Consider the following 24,748-nt stretch of genomic DNA (forward strand, 5'->3'; position numbering starts at 1 on the left):
TTGATTGTCCACAAGAAACAGACATTTTAAGAATTAAGTTTAAATGTTAAATGATAATTGATCATGGATTGGTGGACTACTGCTTGTGTTTCTGAAACCCTCAGCTAAATAAATGTAATGTAATGTAATGATTTGCCTTTTAAACCTTATTCTGCATGGCTCATCAGATGTCCCCATTGTGTAAATGCGTGTCTCTGTGAATAGAGCGACTGACTGCTTTGTGTGGCATTGTGCAGCGTGAGCTGAACAGGGAACAGCGCAGTGCGTTCTACACTGTGGCGGGAGAGCGGAGCCAAGCCTGAATCGCTCAAAATCTACTGTCGTGTCAAGAGGTGAGAAGGGTGTGCTTCTGTTGGAAAGAACTGTTGATTACTATGGGAGACTTTCGTTTGTGTTTCTGGGCACATATGGTATTACTTGAATATGTTACAGTCGTAATGAATGCTCTGGTTCAGATGCTTTTCTTCCTTGTCCAAGAAATACAAATTTCGCCGAAGGGGAAAGCAGTTCGGCACAACATCTGGAGGTCAGCTCACTCACACCAAGAAGCCATGATCAGGTGACTTGCGTGGACTGTGTGACATGAGAATTAGGAGCTTCAGCAAAGTTAACACGAAGCTGCTTGCACCAGTGACTGAGTGTGGGGAGAAAATGGACAGGCAGTGATATAGTTTTGAACATTAACTGAAAATGTAGCCAGAGTAGAATTAGCCGGCGGGTAATTATTATGCATGCCCTGGAAGGGAGGTAATATGAGGAAGGGTTTGGATTTAATTACTTTTTCTATGGCGCTATGAAATTAAACTGGGATCGGCGTAACAGGTGCTTGTTCCTGCGACATGACCCCTCCCCCCCTGCTGGTCACCGGTGCGGCTGTCTGCCGGGACGGGCGGAGGGGAAGCAATTAGCACCCTCTCTCTCTCCCCCTCGACAGGAGGCCCTTCTGCAGCCGGCCGGCCCGTAACTGCTACACTGACTGGTTCGCTGCTTTTCAATTTGCTGCACGGTTGAGGGAGAGCTCTTCCATATTCAAAAATATTGCCTGTTACACATCTGGTTCCTGCAAGCGATGTTCATTGACGGTGCTCATCCACTGTTTAACTACGTATACGCGCAGAATATTAATAGGAATAGACAGGGCGGGTCAGAAATGCTCTACACTTTACAGAAAATGATGACGGAGTCAGGAGAGCAGCCTCATTCTGCGTGAGACCGACTCCTGTTTTACACGAGCAGCTTTGTTGCCGCGTCGGTGTTTGTGCCTGCGCTCGCTCTCAGCTGGGCTAACGGTGGCTTGGCAGCCGGTGTTTGCGCAGGGTAAACGCTGTGCACGGGCTGCACAGGCCGCGCAGGCCGTCAATCACTCGAGATCTACACAGCGGTTGGCTCATTTGGGTTGTTGGTCCCGGTGTTTTGCATCTGACCACTGACCCCTGCTCTCTGTAAAAATGCGTGATGGATGGGGCTCTTTCCTGTGCGGTAAGATGGATACGACGCAGAGAGCCTGGCGCTGGGCTGATTGATGAGGGTCGCACGTCTGCCTCGGCACGAGGGCTCCCGTTCGCGGGCCAGACGCTCGTCACTTCCGCTCGCTGCCACTCCGCCGGGCCGCGGGATGATCGATGCCACGAACACGACAGGACTGAGCGAGAAGACCGTACGTGAGGACACACACTGGAACACACTCACCTGGGCATGACGCACTCACGCACACTAACAAACGCACAAACATTGGCAATTGACCGCAATAGTAGCAAACTTTAGAAGCTAAAACCTTTAATAAATGTGGTTTAAGTAACTGTCACTCTCCTCTGAATATTGTTTAAGCACAGGTGAGAAATTCTGTGTAGATTTGCTGATGAATGAATGCACCAAGCAATTTTGATTTGCACACTGTGGCGCATTTGTTTTCACAGAGCAGCACAACAACACCCATTCACTCACAAACACACACGCACACAGGCACGCAGGCACGCGCACGCACGCGCACACGTGCACACACGCGCGTCTGAGCACTGGAGCGCCGGCACGCTCCCCCGCCGCCGGTATTCAGAAGCGGTTAACGAGGGCCGAGCGGATGACAGAGTAGCCGGTGACCTTCCCAGCGTGCCTTGCGGCGGTGCTGATGTCATGTCGTTTATCAGCGCGCCATTAATCCTGCGCGGTGCTGTCAGGCGGCCGGCCGCGGCGAAGCCGGCCCGCGGCGCGCGGCGCAGGCCTGACGGATGAGCCGCTCCATTGATTAGTTGCTCCGGGAGACGGATGACGCCCACGTGGCAGGGACACTCGGGGTCAGCGTGTGCCGGCCGAGGGGGGGGGTCATTTTCTGACCATCAGGAATGACCGCGCGTGTGCATCCCAGTTAAAGATGATGATGATGATTATAAAACTCTGTCGATACAGAAATGTTAATCGGCTGTTTAGAGAAGACTGCTTAAAGGCATCTATAGACTATCTAAAGCAAAGCTACTGTGATTATGAGCTGTCTGTGCTGATGTCATAGGTTAGCATCCTGGCCCACTGAATCATTACTTTCACCCCATAAAATACGTCGGTTTCCTGCCCATTGGTTCTTCAGTGAGTCATTTTGGCACCGACCTGTGTATGTGATTCTCAAAAAGGTCTGTTGGCTACAGCTAGCATCTATCTCCTTTACTGTATGTCTATGTGTTTATGCAGAACAATGCAGAAACTGTGCAGTCAACCTTTAGCAACTGGTGAGCTACCAAAGGCCATATAACTGCTCTTTGCACATTCACTTATACCCATCGACATGGCAACCATTCCCCACTTATGCGTGCTAATAAAACTGGGTAGCTCTTACAGACAATCAAGGGCTAAATGCAATTAATCAGGGATCCACAATTGGGGATAAGGAATGGAGGGATAGCTCCTCTAAATGAGATTTCCCTTCTCTCCGCGCCGGCTACCCCCAGGCCCGGGTAGGCTGCCGAGCCGGGAGGTGATTAAAGCGAGAGTGTAATTAGAGATGAGAGATGGGGTGGCGTGGAGATCGGCTCCCCCAGGGGGGCGGGGCTGAAGACGCGGTGGCGGAAACAGTTGCCGTCGCAGGCAGGGGGATTCCTTCCAGGGACAGGATGTTTATGCCTCCCGCACCTGAACACACCTGCACACAACAGCAGCCATGGCAAGCGCAGGCTGGGTAGTGTGAGCTGCTCTCCGCCTTCTCCCTCTGAGGAGGGGCACCTGCAGCCGGGGGCCCTGGAAATGCTCCACGCACTTCAGGGAGGGCCCGTATTTTTAGTTTGCTGTTTTGCATCTGTCACTATATATACTTTTCCACATGCTAATTTGCAGTGGGACCAATTACTGTGTGTACAGGGTTCATGCGCTTTGACTGCAGTGGCTCAGTCCAACCTTAGAAACGTGAGGTTTTTAATGCCGCAGTCAAAGTCATAATTGATTATGGGTTAAGCTGGTGCTTCATGCACTCTGTTTTGAAACGGAAAAGAATTCCCCACTGGCTGATGTCACTGCTATCATGGCACTGCCTTTGCCTTATTGTGTCATTTACGTTCTTCCCACTGTTGAATTTTGTCTCCACAAGGGTTGAAGAAGAGAATATATTTGACCACTGCAGGGAAAACAACATTGATAATGTCACCAGGGCCATCGACTGCAAGAAAGTGGATGTAAATATAAAAGATGAGGAGGTATGTTTCTTAAAAAATTATCATTGTAATGTCCACTGAAAATTATTATTGTTTTGGTAAAAACAGCAGTAATAATCTAAGAAATATCAAACTCGGATTGAGAGAAAAAGCAAACCATTCAGTAAATTGTGTCAAACGCTGGTGAAGAGAAATTGTTTTATTGTTTATGTTAACTATAGCAGGCTATATAAATGGATATTCTATATTTTATGCAGTCATCTGATCCCACCCCTAAAGCATTTTTTCCACTTCATTTATAACCATATGGATCATTAAATCTTTTTCCCCTTTGACCCTGTATCTGCCCACCTACTATTCATTTCGGTGGAAAGATAAAGCTTCTGTCTCTGTTCTGTTGCACCAATTCATAAAATGGGTAACCAGTTGGAGCAACAGCAGCAAGGACAGATGGTCCATTTGTTCATCCATTGTGTGCCACAGTGATGCAGTTCTCCTTCAGACCAGGAGAGGGAAGAAGTGAACCTTTGGCTGATTTGTGTCCTGCTGTGAGCTTGCTGCCTCGGTTTTCCCCTTCAGGAACAGTGTGATATCAGTCTTGGGTGCTCACAAAGACTACGGTGCCAGGAACAGTGAACAAATGAGCATGCTCAGTCCTACTGATGGAGTAACGCATTCCTCCTCTCACCTCTCTACTCCAGATTATTTTCAAGTGAAGTTCAGCTGGTTCTCCCTACATTCTCATCCCACTTGTGACTCCGAGCTCAGTGGCTGTCAGTCTTTGCTGAGATTCTCATATAGTGGGGTTACTCTGGATGACAGAACCAATATTCATTAAACATTCAGAATCCTTGAAAATAAATTAAAGCTTACCTGGGACATGAAGCATTTTCAGCTTCATATGTATATGACCATCTCTGTATGTAATGCAATGAATGAACAGCCATTCACATTAATGGTGGGGATAGGTGATATTCAAACAGTGGGAGAAGGAAAAAATATACCTTTATACCTTTATTTGATAATTGTTTTGAAGGATTGACAACCATGCTTATTTAAATAAGCTGCTGCTGATTCTGTTGGTCTTGAATTCATCTAATGTAATACGATCTTTGTGCAGGGCTGCTGGGTTAGATTTCTGCGCCTGGGGCAAAATGTTCTCGGTGTGCATCATTCAATAATATTTACCACGAGTTCACAGCCCATTGTCCCCTGCACCTCCTTCAGGGCCTGGGACATCATACCCAGCTGTCCCCCCCTGACAGTGGCCCTGTCTATGGGCTTTTCACAAATAATTGCAGCCATAACATAAACGTAACAAGGTGTCAGTTGAAGTATTTCATTTAACCTCATCTTTTTGAATAAAAAAACATGGAAGTATTGCAAGTCTATAGCAGTGGACACCATACGGCAGGAGTACAAATTGAGCGCTTCTTGTTGAAGCTTGCGATTTATAATAATTAAAACATTCAAAAATGGGCTCCAGACAATGACCATTTCAAAGGTGAGCTTCCTGTCTCTGTCTCTTGCTTATGGGGCTGCCACTAACAATGTCCCACATAGCTGGCCTCTGAAGACGGACATCATCCATCTGAGCGCGCTCTCAGGATTCGACCAATGGCTCTCTGTCGCTGAATCACCCGCTATTAGGCCCCCTGGCTGCTAGTTGAACGCAGCTTTGTTTTTATTTCTGGAAATCATAAATAAAAACACACACAGTGACATTAAAACCCGGCCGGGCCGCTTATCGGCGGCTAATGCTGTTTGATGTTTTTCGCCAGTCGTTGATATCGGCACTTTAATTCCAGATGATACGAGCTCCGGCGTGCCCCCTGACCCCGGGGGCGGCTCCCGCTCTCCGGAGGCCAAACGCATTACGGTCTAATGTACAGTGCGAGCCACGGGAAATGGGGAAATAATCAGAACGGCGATAATAATAGATCAGGAAGCTCCGCGCTGCTCTGCGAGCCGCTGAGCCGTGCCGCGGCGGGCGGACGGGCGGGGCCGGGCATCATCGTGAACGGGGCTGCGCGGAGGGAGGCGGGGCCGCGACAGACCCGCCCGTAACGCGCGAGAGCCGGGCCACCGATTATTGGCACGAAGTGACTGCAGTGCTGAACAGAAGGAGAAACTAAAGACGTATGACACAGGTGACAGCGCGTGCACTGACCGACAGGGCAGACTGCGGCAGTGCATTAGTGCAGTAGTGACAGCCTGCGTACAGTCACACCAGTAGCACTGACCCCCTCCTTCTCAACAGTTCTAATGTGGAGTGTATGGATCAGACCTGGGTCAAATACGTATTTGTATTTGGATTCAAATACTTTTCTGTGCTCTATTGATCTTGCCTGGTGTAATTGAGCCTGCCAATATGACCAGAAGGTGGGGTTTGCACTTTTTGAGAGTATTTCATTGGTTCCAATACACCAGACAAGATCAGTAAAGCTTAGAAAAGTATTTGAATCCAAAACAAATATGTGTTTGACCCAGGTCTGATATGGATTGACATCTGCCACTAATCCCAGTCCCAGTGAGTCATAGCGTCTGTCCCTCGCTGTGTCCCCCTGAGTCATGTGACCAACATCAAGGCTGATGAAAGTCCAGAGATGCAGCAGTGATCGGGCCTTCTTGGCTGAGTCATTTGGGGCAGTTGTTAAGTGTATGTAGTCATCGTGGTGTGACTGCATAGGGGATTGTGTGAGAGAACTCTCCTGGGAGCTGTACACACAGGTCACTGCATGTAGGAGAGAATCAGACCTGCACACACTCTCCCACAATAGTGGGGTGGAGTTCGTTTTTAAAACAGTTAAGGTTGCTTGTGTTTGGTTGCTCTTTCTTTGTGATAAATTTCTGTTTTTATTTTGAATCAATAAAGGTGGCAGGACCCCTTTCTCTTATGTGTGAGAATCAAACAGCAGTGGTCTTTCATCCAGACACTGTTCTGGGTGTCAGAGCCATAGAGGAGTCAATTACTTTACTACATAGTCGGCAACTATGGGGTTCCAAATACATTTTATTTAACCATTTCCCCCCACATTTAACTAACATATTACTTTTCTCACATTTAAACTTGAATATCACTTTCTTTTACATTTATGATGTTTGAAATGAGAGTTTACCCATTAAGTATGCAAGCCCAAATAATATATGTTATGTTAAGACAAAAATAAGTATTCAAGCTAAATGTTTTAGTATTTACTGATTTTCAACATTTTGTAAATGTCTGAAACATTTAACAAAACATATGGAATAAGTCTGACATATTCAGTTAAATGCGCAGTCATTTAGCTAAATGCTTTGTACATTCAGCGAGATATTTAACATATATTAAATACAAATATTTTCAATTGTTTTAAACATAATTTCAGTATAGGAAATTTAATATTAAGACCTGGCATTTCAAAAATCAGAAATGTAGGAAAAACTGTTTTAGGTTAAATGTCAAAAAGGGTAAAAAGGTGTATTTTGATTAAAAAAAATTTAGGGGAAATGCACGATAATTCCACTCAGAACCCTATAGGAGCAGCTCCTTGATGTCCTGATCTCCCTTATGACACTCTCCCTGAGAGAGAGAGAGAGAGAGAGAGAGAGAGAGACTGATGGAGAGAGAGAGTGAGAGAGCGATTGAGCAAGAGCAAGCTTTTATGTGCTGTTCCAGAAAGTGCTCCCAGCTCTGACAGGCCTGGGCTGACTTCCAGGGCTCTTTTCCTTTGTTTTCTTATGGAAAACAAAAGTGTCCAGCTGCTGTTTATTTATTTATTTATCTATTGCCAGTGAGCAGTTTTATGTATTTCCACTTCATCTGGAAATAAAAATGTCAGAAGTGCATTAATTACAATGAATTAACTGGTCTGGATGTTTATGTCAGACCTGTTAAGGCATTTTATTTCTTAGTCCGAATCACAGAGGGGATTTTACAAGCATCGAGCGGTAAGGTAATACATTTACTTCAGCAGGTTGCTGTGTGAGGGAAGACAATCGGGAGAAGGTGGTAACAGGTGAAGGTGCAGGAATGTTATTGAGGTACTGAACATGTAAATGTGTGACTCAGCTGTGGGAGATTGATGTTGCTGACTGTGCCCCCCTAAGTTAGTTAGGTTGACGTTGGAGTGGTATTGGAAGGCGCACAAAAGACACAGCTGTTTGTGGTTGGTTCCTCTGTGATTGTAGTTAAGTGAAAGCAATGCCTGTCCCCCATATCTTATACCCTTTATATCCCTGACACACAGGGATCTTAGCGTAGCCACATTGATGTGCTTAGAAATTTGACACTGATTTTTTGCAAGTGTATTTATGCAATGTTCATCCCTAGACAAAACCACTAAATCTTTAAATTTGTCCTGATAAACAGATTTTTGGCCAGAATTATTAGAAACACATTTAAATGTACAAATTCAATCCAATTTAAACCACCCCCAAAAAAGAAAATAAAATCAAAATTAAGTTTTATATGGATTTGAGCACATCACACAGTTAACTCAGAAGATCCAAGCAAATGAAATGCCAGGGAGGAGAGCCAGAAAAAAGCAGTTTTCTCAGTGATGAAAATGACAAACCATCAGGGAGGTAAAAGAACTCGATGTGGTATTAGGCTCTGGGGCCACTAATACATATCAATTTAAGCATGCGGCAGATGTGATCAATATGATTTAAGCAATAGAATATGACTTAGGGAGTTTGCTTTACTTAATTGGCCTGAACTGACAAATGAGGTCTCTGGTCTGTGTAGGAGCAGGGACTTTGGAGCTGGGGAGGGGAAGGGGGGGTGGGGGGTAGGGGGGGAGGCCAGCTCACGGGGTGCTCTCGTTCTCTCCACGGCACCCCATCAATCAAAAGCCAAGGAGTGCGCCGGGCCTCTGCAATTTGTTCCCGGGCTCCGGGCCGCCCCGAACGGCCCTCCCCCCCCCCAGCCTGTGCAGATGGCTGAGGAGACCTCACCCTGTCACCACCTCATTAAACAGTTGGGCACTGTAGGCTCTGAGTTATAAATTGCACTGCATAATTTATTTTTTCTTAAGAAGGAATCCGTCGCGAAGTTAACTTTTATGGAGCCGCGCGTAAGGAAACTGAATAAATCGACCTATTAGAGGCCAGGGCCTTGATTCATCTCAATGAATGCTCCGCCGGGCCCTTGTGCGGGATTTACATATTTCAGTGCGGCCCCTTGTTTTGCACTTGCGTGTCGTATTTCGTGCCAGGTGCAGTAAATCTGGCGCCAGGTCATCATTTTATTAAGCGTATATGGGAAAACAGATTACAGGTGAATGCTTATTAGGGCGCCTCGGATTTTGACTGAGACCAATTGCCAGTCATTACGGAATTTTCTGAAACAAAAATCTGTACAGCCTGCAGTCCCTCCGGAATCTTCTTGGGCTAAAATATACTGTAACAACTGAAGACTCGATTTACGGTAAAGTGCAATATCAATGAGTTCTACTAGTACAGTATATGCTTCATTTTTGAAGGCACAAGAATGGTATTCTAAAATTATGCTCACGTGAAATTACCACATGAATTGTAATATTATATGGCTTTAGGAGAGGGATGAAAGAAGTGTGTATGGACCGGGGCATAACCTGGACCTCAAAAATACAGAGGTCAGGTGACTTGGTGGAGGTGGGGTGAGGGCAATTAGCCCGAGGAAGACTCTTTTCCCCCCTTTAATTTGTTCATTTAATTGAGGTTCCTTTTTTCAGTGTAAATGCTGTAGCCTACAGAACATATGACTCTAGATTAGGCTTAAATATAAGGAAATATTAAAGACAATTAATTCCCCTCCTATATGAACTGCAGCCGATGTTTTCACTAAAGAATGGAATTAAATATACTTAAACATGAAGAAAGATGGTACTGCAGCTCTGTGGATGGATGGAATGTGTGCTGCAGATGACCCAGTGAATGTAGTTCACGAGTGAAAGCTCACTGAATGTGTGTACCTGTGTTCGAAGGGGAGGAACTTGCTGCACTGGGCCTGCGATCGGGGACATGCAGAGCTGGTGTCTGCCCTCCTGCAGAGAAATGCCAACATCAACAGCCAGGTGAGTCAACTCCTAACTGCCACAGGTCCAAAGATCAAAAGAAATGCAGCAGCCGTGTCCAAGTGGTGGGATTTCCTAGGATTACCCCTGCAGTTTCATAACTGTAAGTGATGTGCTGCCAAGATCATTTCATCTTTTTTGGATTGTGTGGATCCTTGGTACCAACACCTGGGTTTCATATTTTAACCGTCTCAAATGCCTTATCCACAATAACAAGGATCTCTTCACACTGACAAAGTTCAGATACTGCACCCGGACAGCAGGTGCTTATTGGTTTAGCCTATTATTGGATTTACTTATAGCAAATGTTCTCTTCTTTTAGAAAAGGCTTTCATTTTATTTTCCGGTTGTGGTAAATCCAATAGCTTTATAAGTCATGATATAGTAACCATTTAGACTTTTGTTTTTCAACCCTGGTTGAGAGAGAACCCCAGCCATTCAGGTTTAGAGACAGATTTGGCTTTGTCCTAAGCTGGCTGAACGATGCATTGAGAAATTAATACTGTGCTGTACAGTGGTGAAGCCGAGGCTTGGCTGTTCCAAAGTAAGGCGAATCAATTGGAAGTAATCAGGCAAATTGTTTGCATTATACAACCCGTATAATCAGAACATTTGCGAATCACTTTAATTTCTGTGGCTATAAACCTTTTTTTGTGTGTGGATGAACATTAAGGCCTGGCTCATGAAGAATTATCATTGCTCTATTATTATCTTTTTTAAATTAAACAATGTGACTGGCATCTACTCCTGCATGCGGAAGAACAATACATAATCATGAAGCATAGCAATTGCAAATATAGGTTATTGGCGTGTATATTTCTCTTTAATAGCTGTATATTTACAAATAACTTCTGATACGTTGAGCTTTGAATAAGACACCCTTCTGTGGCCACATCCTTTGTAAAATGTGTAATTCATGAGCTGTAGAAGCTTACAAATGTGGAATCTATATGACAAATAGGAAAATTATGATTTGAACATGTGGAGGTGCTGCATGCACATACCTACAGTACATTATCATCTTGCTATTATCAGATATATTACAATATGGATGTATATCATAATGCAGTTGGAACTATAGCATTCAAAAGAGTGCATATAAGAAAGACTTAATATTACACTGTTCCATGCAATACGGTCAGATATTTAGACAAATGATGCCCCAGAGATCAGTGCTCAGCGATCCTCAGCTCTGCTCTCCCATCCTCTCAGGTGTTCAGTATTGAGGGTCAGTTAGCCCCTCAAACCCAGGTGTTCAGTATTGAGGGTCAGTTAGCCCCTCAAAACCAGGTGTTCAGTATTGAGGGTCACTTAGTCCTTCAAACTCAAGTGTTCAGTGTGTACTGCAGGGTCACTTAGCCCCTCAAACTCAGGCGTTCAGTATTGAGACTCAGTTATCCCTAAAACCCAGGTGTTCAGTATTGAGGGTCAGTTAGTCCCTCAAACTCAAGTGTTCAGTGTGCACTGCAGGGTCACTTAGCACCCAAACTCAAGCCATTGTCACTGGCGGTTTGCGTGTCTTTCTCACGGCAGACCAGTTCATCACTTACAGAGGGATAAAAAGGCGACTGGAGTTCTGCAGAAGAGTTATTATGGTCCAATTTACGAGGCGAGGTGGAGGGTAGCTGAGGGGGAGATACGGCAAGTTAAATCATATAAACTTTCCTGCCAAATTATTTTACAATGAAAATGCCGAGGAACTGTGAATTGATAGTGGAGGTAAAGCCCTGTCCTTCTCATTAGATTCAATTAGATCAGTTTCCAACACTTCCTGACCACAGTCAGCAGAATGTTCTCCATTAGCTTTGTACATTGCAGCCATACAGTAAATTGCAAAAGGATGTATTATCACAATCAAAAATCAGACCGGGCCAGAAATTTGTGTTCAAAACACAAACCGACTCAATACAATCACTTCACAGCAACTAGCAATTCATCTGAATTATTACTTTGAATTATCTCATACCCGTGCAACCACTCAATAGAGAAAGGATAAGTTAAAAAGTAAAGAAGTTTTGGTGGCCAGTTATCAAAGCTTTATAATCATTTTATAATGATTTTTCATTTGCCAATGTAAATGGAAAATGTATTCACATTTAAATATTTTGCATAAAAAATGTACTTTACAATGTTACCAACTTAACATTTGAGATTGAATGCACAAAATGTGGTAATATGTCTTTGGAGACATGGAACAAAGTAGTGAATTGTGGGTACAGGATTTTCTGATAATCTACATTGACCCCGCCAACTGTTGTTAAATAAAGATGAAAGTGATTTATTTTTAATTTGTTGATTACAAAAGAGAAAAAAAAATGTTTCTATCAGGAAATTGTTTGAATTAATCAACTGATTGTTTCGGCGATTGTTCAGCTGCTAACCTGCATTGTGCTGGTCTTTCATTAACTTACACACAAATCGTAATCCGGGATCAGAGGGGACCACAATAGGTACCGCTCCCCATGAATACGCAGATCACAATTTACGCCACCTGTCAAACCCGCACGGAGGGAGAGGGTCATACATGAAGGGAAATTTAGCATATTAATATTTTAGCCGCTTTACGAAAAGCACATTTCATCAGGAAAATGACAGAAACCCTTGCTTAACCACAGTTTTCCCCCTGCGAAAGCAGAGCTGCCGCTCCTTTTTACACAAAGCTTGGCTGGGAAATGTCCAGGGTATGTCCAGCTACAAACTGCGGATATCTAATTAACCAACGGAGCTTCTGGTTAGACGGGACAATCTCGCTGAATGAAACCCTCTCTCCCTTTGTACGGTAAAGCTTTACTCTTTAGAGCTACTTGTCTCAGTTGCTGTTAGACTAGAGGGGTGCAGTGGGGCCTAACATACATAACATAGACTCAGTGCTTCAGCCAGATAAGTCACTCAGTGGCACTTTTTAGTTTTTTAACAAACATCATTCTTGGGGACAAAAGAGCTTTCGTTGGGACTAGGAAGAAATGAACATTCAACCACAAACTCGGACATACGAGCGATTGACGTTGCACCTTTAAGACCAGGCCCAAAGAAGGCTCGCCGCCCCACCCCCTGGCCAGCCTCACCTGCAGCGATCCCCACCCCGTCTCTGCCCGAGGGTTTTAACACCTATTTTATTATATGTGTGCCCGGTCATCTCCCCCGCCACTGGACACCTGGACATCCAGAGCCACTAATCCCCAATTACACACTTTGCTAAGCACTTCGCTATGCCGACTTAAGGCCAGAGAGTTCGCCTCTTTTTCATTTAGGAAGGCAAATCTGCCGTGTCCTTTTCGTCCGTGTTAAAGAAACAGGCCCAGACTAGTGTGGGGGAAAAAATGTGGCTTGGGATTTACGTGAAACAAAAAAAATGTTTTAAGAGGCAGTGTGTAAACAGGTTGTTTTTTTTTTCTTGAAATTTGGTTACAGTTAGAATTTTGATTACTAGGATGTAGACACAATGATATTGAGACAACCTATAACGCCCAGGCACTGAGCAGACTCTGGAGTAAACAGAGAAGTCCGGCTTTATTGGCGACACGGAGAGGCATGTAAAGTGAAGGTTAAAGCAAAAAAAAAAAGTGTCAGAATAAGAAAGACATTTTTGAGCAAGAGAGACAGACTCTAAACCGGTGGTGCCTGTAAGAGAAGGGGAGAAAAAATATCAGCGCAGTGCTAAAACGGGTGACACCGCGATTGATATTGGCGGGCAGTAAATTCTGTTCACGGGGGACGGGGGCGACTAATCTGCAGTCGGAATCTCCCCGTGTCCTCTGCCGGGGCTCTTTATTTTTTATTAAAACAACGTGATCCGCGGGACGCCCGGGGCGACTCTCCCGCCGCCGCTAATTCTAATTAATCCACTCCCGGCCTCCGCAGCGGCAGGCGGAGGCGCTCGCAGTCTATCAGATTGAAATTCATAACTTAATTGAGGTCAGAGCCTCGAGCCGGGAGAACAAAAGTCTCCGGCTAGGACCAGGTAGATCAATAGTAATAAATATCTGGCCTGGGCTACAAGTAGTTCGTGGTGACGAATCACGTGGCACAGGGGCGACGCCAACGGGGAGGCGATTGAGGGGCACCCCGGATTTGGATCTCGAAACGTGAAGGTATTTTTCCCCACACCCAGCGAAGGTAGCCCCCTCACTTGAGTCACGTCTGTGATTAAACGGAGACCAAGCGGGACTGTGGCTGTGGAAGAGGAAGCTGGTTCACACTGCCCCACCGGTCTGCATTCGATTTGCCATTGACTGCTGAGTAGCCTGTCACTCCACATGTCACCAAGTGAGGCCTTCAGTACACTTGATTTGTGGAGTGCTACGCCCACTCTTAAAGGATTTTTTTGGTTCTATTAATATATTGATTTGGCATGGCTACTAAAAGGGAGGATATACCTTTGCGCTCTTTTGTCTAACGGACGGCTTCAGCTCTACCGTTGGTATAGTACCATACGGTGAGGGATATTCACGAGTAAATCCTGTGAGATCCCGTCTTTTAAAAAGGGATCTTCATTATAGCTGAACGCTTTACTGTCTGCCCAGGTGGACTCCAGACGCCCGCGGCTCACAGCCTTTGTAAAGCAGCGCACTGTAAATACTTCACAGTCTGTCGAGCTCTCATTGACGGTGGAAGGTCACAAGGCGCAGCGGGCCGCCCGGCGCTGTCTCCCTCAGCGAACCTGCTCCAAGCACCGGGGAAAACCCGGCGCACCGCACACTTTACTGGCCAGGGATTACGCCTCGTGTAAAAGCTTTGGGCAAAAGAATTCAATTTAATGATGCCAGGATTTCCTTGCTATGGGAAGAACGCTTTCACCTTCACTGTAGCCTGCCTCATTATTTTTTTTATGTAACAGAGAGATTTTCCGGTGGGAAAGTGGTCGAAACCTGTCCAAGTTGGGAAGTTTTGTTGTGAGAATGTCATGAACGTGAAATAAAGAATGGATAGAGAGCAGTGCAGCGGGGGATCAGAATGATCAAACGCGTGTATATCGAAGAGAAGGAACAGAGCTCCAAGTGTATGCACTTGTTTATCACCACTTTCACATCATACGGTTATAAAAGCACTCTAAACAAATCACTAATGCAGAACTATTCATTTTATAGCAGATGGGGGTGAGACATTTACCAGAATATGCACGCAAACACATTTGCATCAGGACCGGCCAGGTGGCAGTGTACTTTATTTGACGGGCAGTCTTTTTCCACGTTTGAAAACGTGTGAAACTTGTGACGTGTGTGTGGTGAATAAATGAGCATTCATTAAGTTAGGGGCTCTTGTGCTTCATTTCGCAGCGAGCAGAATTTTTCCTATGAAGTCAAGGCTTTTTTGAAGGTGAACTCTACTATTTAGGGCCAGCGATTGTAAGTGCTCTGTTCTTATGAGTGGGAGACAGACCCCAACACTGAACGAGCTCATCTTTCTCCTTTATCACCATGTCAAATACCTGTGTATGAAACCCCTGTATAAAAAAAGGCAAATGGGAAAAAAACAGCAGCTGATTGAAATTCTATGGCAGGAACAGCATTACACTTTTCTGTCCCTCCCCCTCCCTGGACAACCTCCCATAACAAATGGCTCAGTCATCTCAGTCATAACAGATATCTAACAGAATTTGTCATAACTCTGTAAAAAAAAGAAAGTCCTTATGCCTGCTGCATAAGAATGCCGGTGTTCCCGAATTAACAGGAATAAATCTTAGCCATGGGCTAGGACTGCATCGAGGGTCACACACATTGTTCTCATTGCAGGTCGAACACTGATGTCTACTCGACCCTGCGTCCCTTGTTCATAGAGCACTACACTCCAAAGGTCAACTAAGAATGCAAATATTGGCCACTTGCAATATTCTTACAATTATAAACACCCTGCACTTACCATACAGAGTCCCATTGACATGCATGCACAGGAGTACAAAAGAACAGTACACAGAGTAACTTGATTCTGCTTTGTTTAAGTTGTCATGAAATTGTGTAAAAGACTTTCAAAATAGATTTTTAAAAGATTGTATTATTACCATAAATGCCAAAATTTTGACTAAATAGGGCATCATTATTAATAAATATTGCTTCATGTTTCAGCTTCGATGTGGCAAAAGGCCTCAATATTTTATTTCTGATTCTTATCAGTTCCTTATTGTTTAATCTCTCAGATTTTATGTATGTTCTGTCGAAACCACATAGTGTTTGAAAGCTTTAAATCTACAGTGTTAAATACAGATGGGGACTGTTCCTCTCACATCTCTGGGAAGGCTCACTGAAGTCTTTATGGGCCTCCTCTAAATGCTTTATCAATGCCAAAGCTTTAACAGCATCTGGCCATTGATTTTTCATATAACATCGTTTTATCTATTTATTTATTTCCACATATTTACCTACATATTTATTTTAAAAGATCTTTGATGATTCACTTGACTTGGAGCTCGCTGAAGGCAATTTTCTGCCACTTTTGCTCCGTGCTAAATTACTTAATGGATCCTAAGGTGTCCCCAGGGAGAGATGGAGTGAGAGAGAGAAAGGGAAAGAGAGAGAGGAGAGAGAGAGAGAGATTTTTTTCCTTCCCCCTCCTCAGACATCACATGCTGGGGCTAGGGTCATAGGTCAACTGCAAAGCTCTCCCAGGCTGACCCGCAGAAAGCCTGTAGTGGAAAAAAGCAGACTCCTCAGGAAAATAATGTGTATAGACCAAACAGGCACTCACGCGGGTGCTGGACATGACTCTATGCGGTGGTGCATTGGAATGTGACATGCATGCAGCCTTTGGCTTTCGCCTGTAAAAATCAATCACGCGCTGCGACCATAATCAATCCCTTTTGGAATATTAAAATAAAACCAACAGCTGGGCTCCCGGTGCTCCTGTTTCCCTGTGTGCTCTGTGGCGTGGGCTTCACTGCTTGGAATTCTGGGTGCACAACATCACTCTGTTCATGGGCTTGTTTGTACCATTGGCTTGGACCATTTTTATAACAGACCATATTCAGGGGCAGCAAGAGCTTTCATATATTCCATTCATGCACTCAAGTTATTTTTGCCTCTTAAAAGAGAAAAAAAGTACAAAAAAAAGTAGTAAGTGAGTAAAACCCGGCGAAGTGATGGTGAAAGGAGATGGAGGTGGGACCCCTTGTTGGGATGGAGGGCAACCTTCCTTGGTTCTGGGGGGAGTGAGGAAGGGGCAGCTCGGGTGCGTCAAGGACACTTTGAGAAGCACTAATTTGTACCAGCACACTAGCTCTCACTCACAGATTGGCAAGGTTAACACTTAGTGCACAGGAAGGTGGCCGATATTCGATTAGGATTGCCCCTGTCTCCTGATCCTTTTAACACTGTACTCCCAACCAACCCCCCCGCCCCAACTATCTGCCTCCACTGTTCCTACTGCACATCAGTATGGATAAAAACACTGGATAAATACACCACAAGACAGACAGGTTAGAGAGCATCATCCATCTGCTTTCATATCCCATTGGTTTTGCTTGGCAAAGGCAGCACAAATGATCGTGTGTGGTCCCGTGAAGGACACTGCTGCGTTGGGTCACCCCTTCTCCCCCTGACACGACGATGGAAAGTTCATTTGGCTTCGTTGTGATGTCTTTTGAATCTCGCTAAATACATCAGGCAGGCAGCAAAGACCCGAAATGATGCACTTTGTTTTTGTCGTTTGCTTTATATTTTATTTTTGAACAATGATTAATGGCACCTGCTCATCTTAATGATATCTGCATATGAATGGCGCAGAATTCTATCGATTTTCTCTTCGCAGCTCGGGGGGATTGGCTCTGGAGACTGTTGCCATTTTTTTTTTTCCTGCAGTTCCATTGTCATTATAAAAGAGTGAGCTGCAGCTGAATGTATTGACCATAAATCATAATTGCTTGTGCATTTTTTCCCACTTGTTTAATGTGCCTGTCATGGACAGCGGGTGGAGAGTGAAGGAGAGAGAGAAAGAGAGAGAGAGAGAGAGAGGGAGGGGGAGAGAGAGAGAGATTCAGTCTGTCATTTAGTGAGAGGGAGATTTGGCTGCAATAGAGAATGGTGTTAAAGGATAGAAGTCCCACAATGGCTTTCAGCACACCTACCATATGCCGTGGGCAGTTGCTGGATCGGTGCGGTTTGAAAACAAGAAAGCTTTTAGTGGCTCTGCAGGGGGTTGAATGCCCTTCCTGTTTGCTCATATGCTGAAGCTGATTTTGCAGATGCTGCTGGATTTTAAGGCTTTTTTAATGCTTTTATTTTTGTCATGATTCATATATCTAAGCTAGTTTGAACTGTAACCTGACCTTATGTGATGCACAAAGGGTTCTCTTTCATTGCAAATGATTCCAAGAAACCCTACCATGCCTTTGGAATGGTTTATGCATTCCAACGCTCTCCAGGTACATTATGTAGACTTGCTGTGTCTCAAACACAAATGCACACATGCACACATACACACAAACACACACAGACACTCGCACACACACACACACACACACACACACATACAAACACATGAAAATACATGCAAACACACGTGCATGTGTATGTGTGTGTATGTGTTCACATAGCTGCTTTTTGTGCAAGGCAAGGAAAAGTTTGGTGACATTTTTCCACACAAGTTTCCTTAATGGGATAAATAGATACATGCTACTTCAAGTACACCCCTTTCTTTTTTTCAAAGCCAAATGGGTGCCAATCCAATTTCCCCTGATTCCATCAAGCCCCTCTAGGAGTATTAGCAAACACTGAGGAAAAGGGGGGGATGCTGACCCCCTGTGCCTCTGAGGTTCTCTCCTACTGTAGCCCTTTAATGAGTTCAGTGAACTAGCTGCTTCTGATAGCACTCTACCCAGCACAGAGAGCCACGAGTTAAGGATGAACTCATCTCCTTGTTTTGTGAAGGAAGGAATGATTAGTCCAGTTTAATGGAGAATTATCTAAGGACCTCTTATGAACTATATGGCCAATTGTCAAGCAATAATCTTATTATAGAATTTATATATTCAGGACTTACATTTATATATTCAGAGTTATATTTATATATTTCCTGTTTGGCCCCTCATATATGTGTGTATATATATATATATATGTGTGTGTGTAGCCCTGTTAGCTGTGTATTATTGCTGAGTACTAGTGTTCAAATATAACACCATATAACACCATATTCTGATCTTTACGTTGGTGACTGCATTTAGACAATTGTATGGTTATGTGACTCTTTACTGTATCGGGTTCCATCCATGGATGCTTCTTGCCTGGGTGTGTAATGCAGCTCAGTAACGACTGATTCGGTTTCAGCTTGTGTGCAGTGTTTGTGCTGTTTTGTCCGTAGCTGTGCTGTTTTGTCCGTAGCTGTGTTTGTCCGTAGCTGTGCTGTTTTGTCCGTAGCTGTGTTTGTCCGTAGCTGTGCTGTTTTGTCGGTAGCTTGCTTGTCCGCTGTGCGTTTTCGTTTAAGCTGGCGCGGGTCTCCCATGGCCCACTCTGCATGTGCTGTGTTTGGGCTAGCTCTAGCGTGTCTGTCTCTAAGAGCCTGACACTGTCACTGCCTGCCTGCGCCAGATTAGAAACAGATTAGCTAAACCCTACAGTTATATGCCCGTATTTTGTGCATTAAAACATTTTAGTAAACATCTGTCACTCTTTCATCGAACAGAGAAAAAAAAATGTCGGCCTGTATGGTTTGCTTTCATGCACCTCAAATTTCAGAATATGCTGGAAGTCTGTTCAGCCAATTAATACTCGTTGCAGAGAGTGCCGTTTTCTGTTATGTGTATTTTTCAACCTGAGTGTATAGAAATTGGGAATTGTGAATACAATGACTGTGTCATCACACACAGTCAAACTGTGCAGTGATTTTTTTGGCTGATGCAGGCAAAAAAATATATATTTAAAATTAAAAATGCAAAGGCATAACAACAGGCATGTAAACAGAACAGAGAAGTCACATCTCAAACAGAAAATCTTCATATTCGAACTCACATACAGTGCTTGAGGTAAATCTGTTTTGAATATTTTTACATTAAGTTAAACCTTAATATGTCCTTCCCACCCATCAGAAAGAGTTTTTATTGGCGAGATTTGTGGTTCGCTATTAAAAGCGTATCTGATAGCGCAGCAGGCTAACTGTGTTTTCGCTGTCCGTCTTTAGCACAGACGAAATCTGCATCAGTATTCTACTTGCCTGGTGGGAATTAAACTGGGTAATCTAATCAACTGGCCCCTAAAGTGGCTCTCCACAGAAGGAACAATGGGATCTCACTCTGGGATCGTTTGAGAGCCCCTGCCAGGGGCTTCACAGAAGGAACAAAGGGATCATGAACTGGGTCTTTTTCTATTTTTAAAAAGCTTCTGTCTGACAAGATATGGATGCCTCTAATGGTTTGCTTTTTCAGGTCTACTTTATGACTTGAAACTGTTCTGATCGACTTTTTAATGTAATGATTTTGAAATGTGTATATCTCAAAAACATATTAAAGAGTCATTCTGCACAGACTAAATCAATCAGAAATGTCAAAATCAAGTTCAAAGTGTGCTCTTTTGACCCAACTTAGGAGCTGATACGCACACACACACACACGCACACACACATATACTATGTATGGTGGTTTTATGTTGTGTTTAATGTTGGATTTCATATTTCACTGTATAGTATAAAATCTACACGTCAAACCATTTATCCACATAGCTACTCTAATAGGATCTAGTAATGGAAAAGGCAACTTTTAAACTCTGACAGTTGGAAGTTTATTTTCATTGTCAGTGATCTCCGGAGGAACATATCCCCATGGCTTGGGGCAGGCTGGGTGCACAGAGCAAAACCATATTTTTGTAAAGCTCTCAGACACTGGGTTATGTACACCTCAGTCATTAACAATGTAAGGGTGACATTTCGGAGCTCAAAGCTGCAGACATTCAGAACAGCGTCATGATTGAGCTGGTTGGGAACAATATTGCCGTTTGTCATCATTATGGGGGTGAAAAAGCCATGCTGAAGTGGTAATTAGCAGACAATTTTCCCCTGATGAAGTGTGTCACACACAGAGCAGGGTGAAGCCCCTCACCAGAGCCTCCCGCAGGATTTACACCTTCTCTGACCCCTGTCCTAAATATTGTCTTTCTTCATTTCTGCCCTGACACACACACGTGCGCATACGCATACACATACACTCGTGTGCACACACACACACACACACATGCGTGCGTACACGCATGCACAAACACATACACACACACACAGGCATGCTCACACACATAAACACATGCACACATGCGTGCACGCACACACACACACACACACACAATGCACACATGCACACACAGACACACGCATACACACACTCATGCACACACATACACACACATACACACACGCATGCAAGCACACACACGCACACACACACACACGTGCCTGGGCTGACCTGCCTCAAACTCTGGGTGGGAGTGAAGAATGCTCCTCTGTAGGGTCTCCATTGTGTGGTAGTGTGACCCCAGAGCTAATTCATTTTGCATGGTGCAGCCTGCAACAATAAGAATGTCCTCCCAGACTTTGTGAAGCTTTGCTCATTTCACCTTTTGTGCCCATTTAGCACAAAGGTCTAATTCTGATTGGCCATGTGGTCTTAACCTGTGGTATGGCAGTCTCAGGGCTAATGCCACAGGTTCTACAGTTTCAGGTTACATTGAAAGTTTATTTTTAGTTGAAATAGTTTAATCACTGTTTCTAGCCCAAAAAATCAATATTTAATATTTTCACGCAATCCCCTTCAAGTTTAAATCTTTGACGTTTTCCTCAGGTGTTTTTCTTCATTAAGAAAGCACACACACACACACACACACACACACAGACAGTCAGAAGCTTGCCCACACCCAATTATGCTACAGATGCAGAACATGTAAATGACTGAAGAAGTAACATACCAAAGAGAAGCTGCCAGAAAGATTATCTTTCCTGTTCATAGAACTGAGGAGCACATCTACTGTGAGGAGATCAGTGTATAGAAAAATATAAGAGAGAGCTTATGTTTTCTTTTTTTTCTTCCTTTTTTTTACAGGATGGTGAAGGTCAAACAGCATTGCACTATGGTAAGAATGTTTTAAGAAATCCTTGAAGCATAATGTCATAATTAAGTCCTCATTTCAATGCAGGATGTATTAACTTACTTCAATACTCAAGCCTAGCATTCTGTATACCCCTGAAGCCCTGCATAATCTCTCTACCCTTGAACATCTAAATGTACTGGTTGCACTAACCGTGATAGCACTTTCCTAGAAGATTTATGTTGTAGACATAATGACATTCATAATCAATTTTGAATATTCATATGTACTCTCTTTTGACAAGACATAAATTTTCAGAACAAGATAAATGCTAACCATCCCGCTTCTTAGAACTTACCCTGCCCTTGTGACAGCTTGTATTTGACATAGGCAGGTACAAATATTAATTCGGCTTATGAATTGTGCCATGGACAACTTACAACCCATGTTAAATAAGTTTCAATGTATCCACAATCTATTCACTTTAGTTACCTGCATTTCCATGCGGTAAGTCCAATCAATGCAATATCATTTCATAAAATAAGGTGTGTTTAGAGTTCAAATTCATCAATTTATTTTCAATTTTCAATCTATTTATAGCACTGTGGACGTGATAACATAATAAAATAATCTTTCACTGCAAATTTTACTATTTGTTTTACAAATGCTAAAAAAGCAGAATATCAATGTATAAAGAACTAACTGCTAACAGTTCATTGTGCACTCATCTTTTCTTGTTGTCAGGCATATCGTTACTTAATACATTATCATGCAATAAATGGAACAATTGCATAGTTAAAGTTCACTGTTGTGAAAATTAAGGGATACTGTACTGCACAGTAGTTCTCAAATAATATTCAATAATTACATTTAAGGAAGGATTACTTTTAAAAAGCTGCGTGACATCAGTAGTTTGGCAGTCACTGAAACTGAAGAAATACAATAAATCTAATTCACTATTTACTGTATAAGTATAACAAATATTTTTCTATAATGGAAAAACACAATATGAAATCGTCGTACAGAAAATCACAAGTTACTGTGAACGGTTGCCTTGTGATCATTGTGCTCAATTTCTATCAGTCAGGTGGCACATGGAATGTGAGCACCATATAACGCAATGGGCATGTGCTGAAAGAGTATGGAAGCTTCCCCTTGGTCTCTCTCGCTCTCTCTCTGTCTGTCTCTCATTCTCTGCCACCTTCTCTCATTCCTCTCTCTCTCTCTCTCTCTGTGCATCTATCTCAGGTTTGTTTCATTCATCAGTGTCTCTTTCAGCCCTCCCTCTCTTAGCATCTCTCTGTTTTAGCGAGGAGGGGGTGCTGTCTGAGTGTAGGTGTGTGGCTGTGTGTGTGTGTGGGGGGGGAGAGGGGTTCTGCAATAATCACCACATATCCCAGAGGAAATCAACACTGCTCCTCTGAGTCATGTGACCATCCACATGGGCGGTCCCCACGTCCTCTGAGCCCTTCGCCGGGGGGGGGGGGGGACACCATCTGCCCCAGCTTGGGCTCCTGGTGGGGTGGGCACCAGTAGCCCTAATGCCTACTAGGAGGGGGACTGGGAGGGGGGCATGAAAAAATGACTAATAAACATAAGCGATGAACTCCGGGAGACAAATAGTAGAGAATGAAAATTCATTTCCACCTCTCTTTGCACAGGGCCACGATGGCTGCCACATGATTAATTGAGGGTTTACTGCACACCATAAATTGTTCCCCTCCTCAACGGCTCCCCAGGGGCTGGGGGTTTTTACAGCACGAGGCCCTGAGCACGCAGGCTGGAAAATAAGACACGGTTTTTAAAAAACAGCAGGAACCTGACACAACCAAGTTTTTTTCTAGCAATCCGCGGCACTCCAGAAACGCCTGGCTGGAGGTTAAAAGGCGCTCTTGTCAGTGCGGGGCTTCCTGCTGACATCAGCCCATCAGAGAAGAGCAGGGAGGCCATTTTTATTTTTTTAAAGAGGAGCCCGATTGACACTGGCGTGAAAAAGCACTCAGGAGCGCAGGAATCTGGGCGCATCAGCGCGGCGACTCGCCTAACTCGGTTAAGAAAATGCAAACCGCTTCCCCTATCTTTCCAGAGTCGGCGGGTCCCTTTTAAAGGGGGACAAAAACTGCCGGTCGGGCACAAATTGAGCATTCCAGCCCGATGCGCGCCTACGGCGACGTCTGTGGCCTCGCGTGTGAGCACGGATTACATTTTAAACCGGGACTGCAACTACGCCACGACCAGGGCTCAGATTTAAAGATCTTCATTGACGGTGTTTCAATAAAGTTGTGCTTGTATCAAGTGAGGCAGACTGTGCTGTACTGTTACATGTGAGGGCCATTTATTCATGTATCTTCAGTGATTTTTGTGCCACTGTTAGCTCATAGGCGCGTGCCCTGTTTTGAGGTGCATGCATGTCAGCACGCCAGGCCCTGTTCACAGAGCTGACGGCCCCTCTGGTCTCCCTGCAGCCGCTGCCTGCGAGTTTGCCGACATCGTGGTGCTGCTCCTCCAGGCCGGAGCGGACCCCTCCATCGCGGATCAGGAGGGCTGCTTACCCGAGGAGGTGACTGACTGCAGGGTCATCTCCGCGCTGCTGCGCCAGCACACCGCCTCCAAAGGCAACACGGAGGAGGTCCGCACCTCCCAGCACCTCCCCGACGCTCCTTCCGCCTCTCCCAGAACACAGTGAAACGATGAAACGATCACCACCCTGCTACATCAGAACTAGGCATCCGTCCACAGATGCCGGATGAATAATGGTAAATATATGCGCTGCATATTAATCAAACACTGAAATTAATTAAAACACTGAAAACTGAGAATAAATGGCTTCGCCTTTTCTTTTTTTGGCCTCCGTAATTATATATAAAAATAGGCGTACTATATTTATGAATTATATCTACATATGTCACGCCCTTCTTGACTTTGATGGCATTTGATTGGATTGTACTCTTCTCTGTTCTCTTCAGCTCTCACGTTTTACATCTTCACATCACGATGAGTGAGGATCAAGCCCTTCTGTTACTTCTTATACCCTGAATTCACTATTGAGTTTATCAGCATTGAGTCAGTAGGTTTATCAGCAATC

At 44.2% G+C, this 24,748-nt stretch overlaps 1 protein-coding gene across 2 annotated transcripts; it reads left to right on the forward strand.

The window, feature by feature from the left end:
• The first annotated feature begins 196 nt into the window (after window positions 1–196).
• On the forward strand, window positions 197–24,479 carry acbd6 (acyl-CoA binding domain containing 6). 2 transcript variants are annotated; one of them, XM_064334431.1, is made up of 6 exons: window positions 197–332; window positions 478–559; window positions 3,569–3,674; window positions 9,581–9,670; window positions 21,678–21,708; window positions 24,129–24,479. In XM_064334431.1, the coding sequence occupies exons 2-6, from the start codon at window positions 552–554 to the stop codon at window positions 24,347–24,349; spliced, it is 456 nt and encodes a 151-aa protein (XP_064190501.1). In that variant the 5' UTR covers window positions 197–332; window positions 478–551; the 3' UTR covers window positions 24,350–24,479. The 2 variants fall into 2 exon arrangements, with proteins under 2 accessions (XP_064190501.1, XP_064190503.1); XM_064334433.1 differs by lacking the exon at window positions 9,581–9,670.
• Window positions 24,480–24,748: the final 269 nt, after the last annotated feature.

Source organism: Anguilla rostrata, chromosome 4 (assembly GCF_018555375.3).
Source record: "Anguilla rostrata isolate EN2019 chromosome 4, ASM1855537v3, whole genome shotgun sequence".
NCBI lineage: Eukaryota > Metazoa > Chordata > Actinopteri > Anguilliformes > Anguillidae > Anguilla > Anguilla rostrata.

Excerpts from the sequence above, each read along its gene's own strand:
- acbd6 (XM_064334431.1), top strand. Across the intron at positions 3,675-9,580 it reads TAAATATAAAAGATGAGGAG|GGGAGGAACTTGCTGCACTG; the intron begins GTATGTTTCTTA and ends CTGTGTTCGAAG. Across the intron at positions 9,671-21,677 it reads ATGCCAACATCAACAGCCAG|GATGGTGAAGGTCAAACAGC; the intron begins GTGAGTCAACTC and ends TTTTTTTTACAG.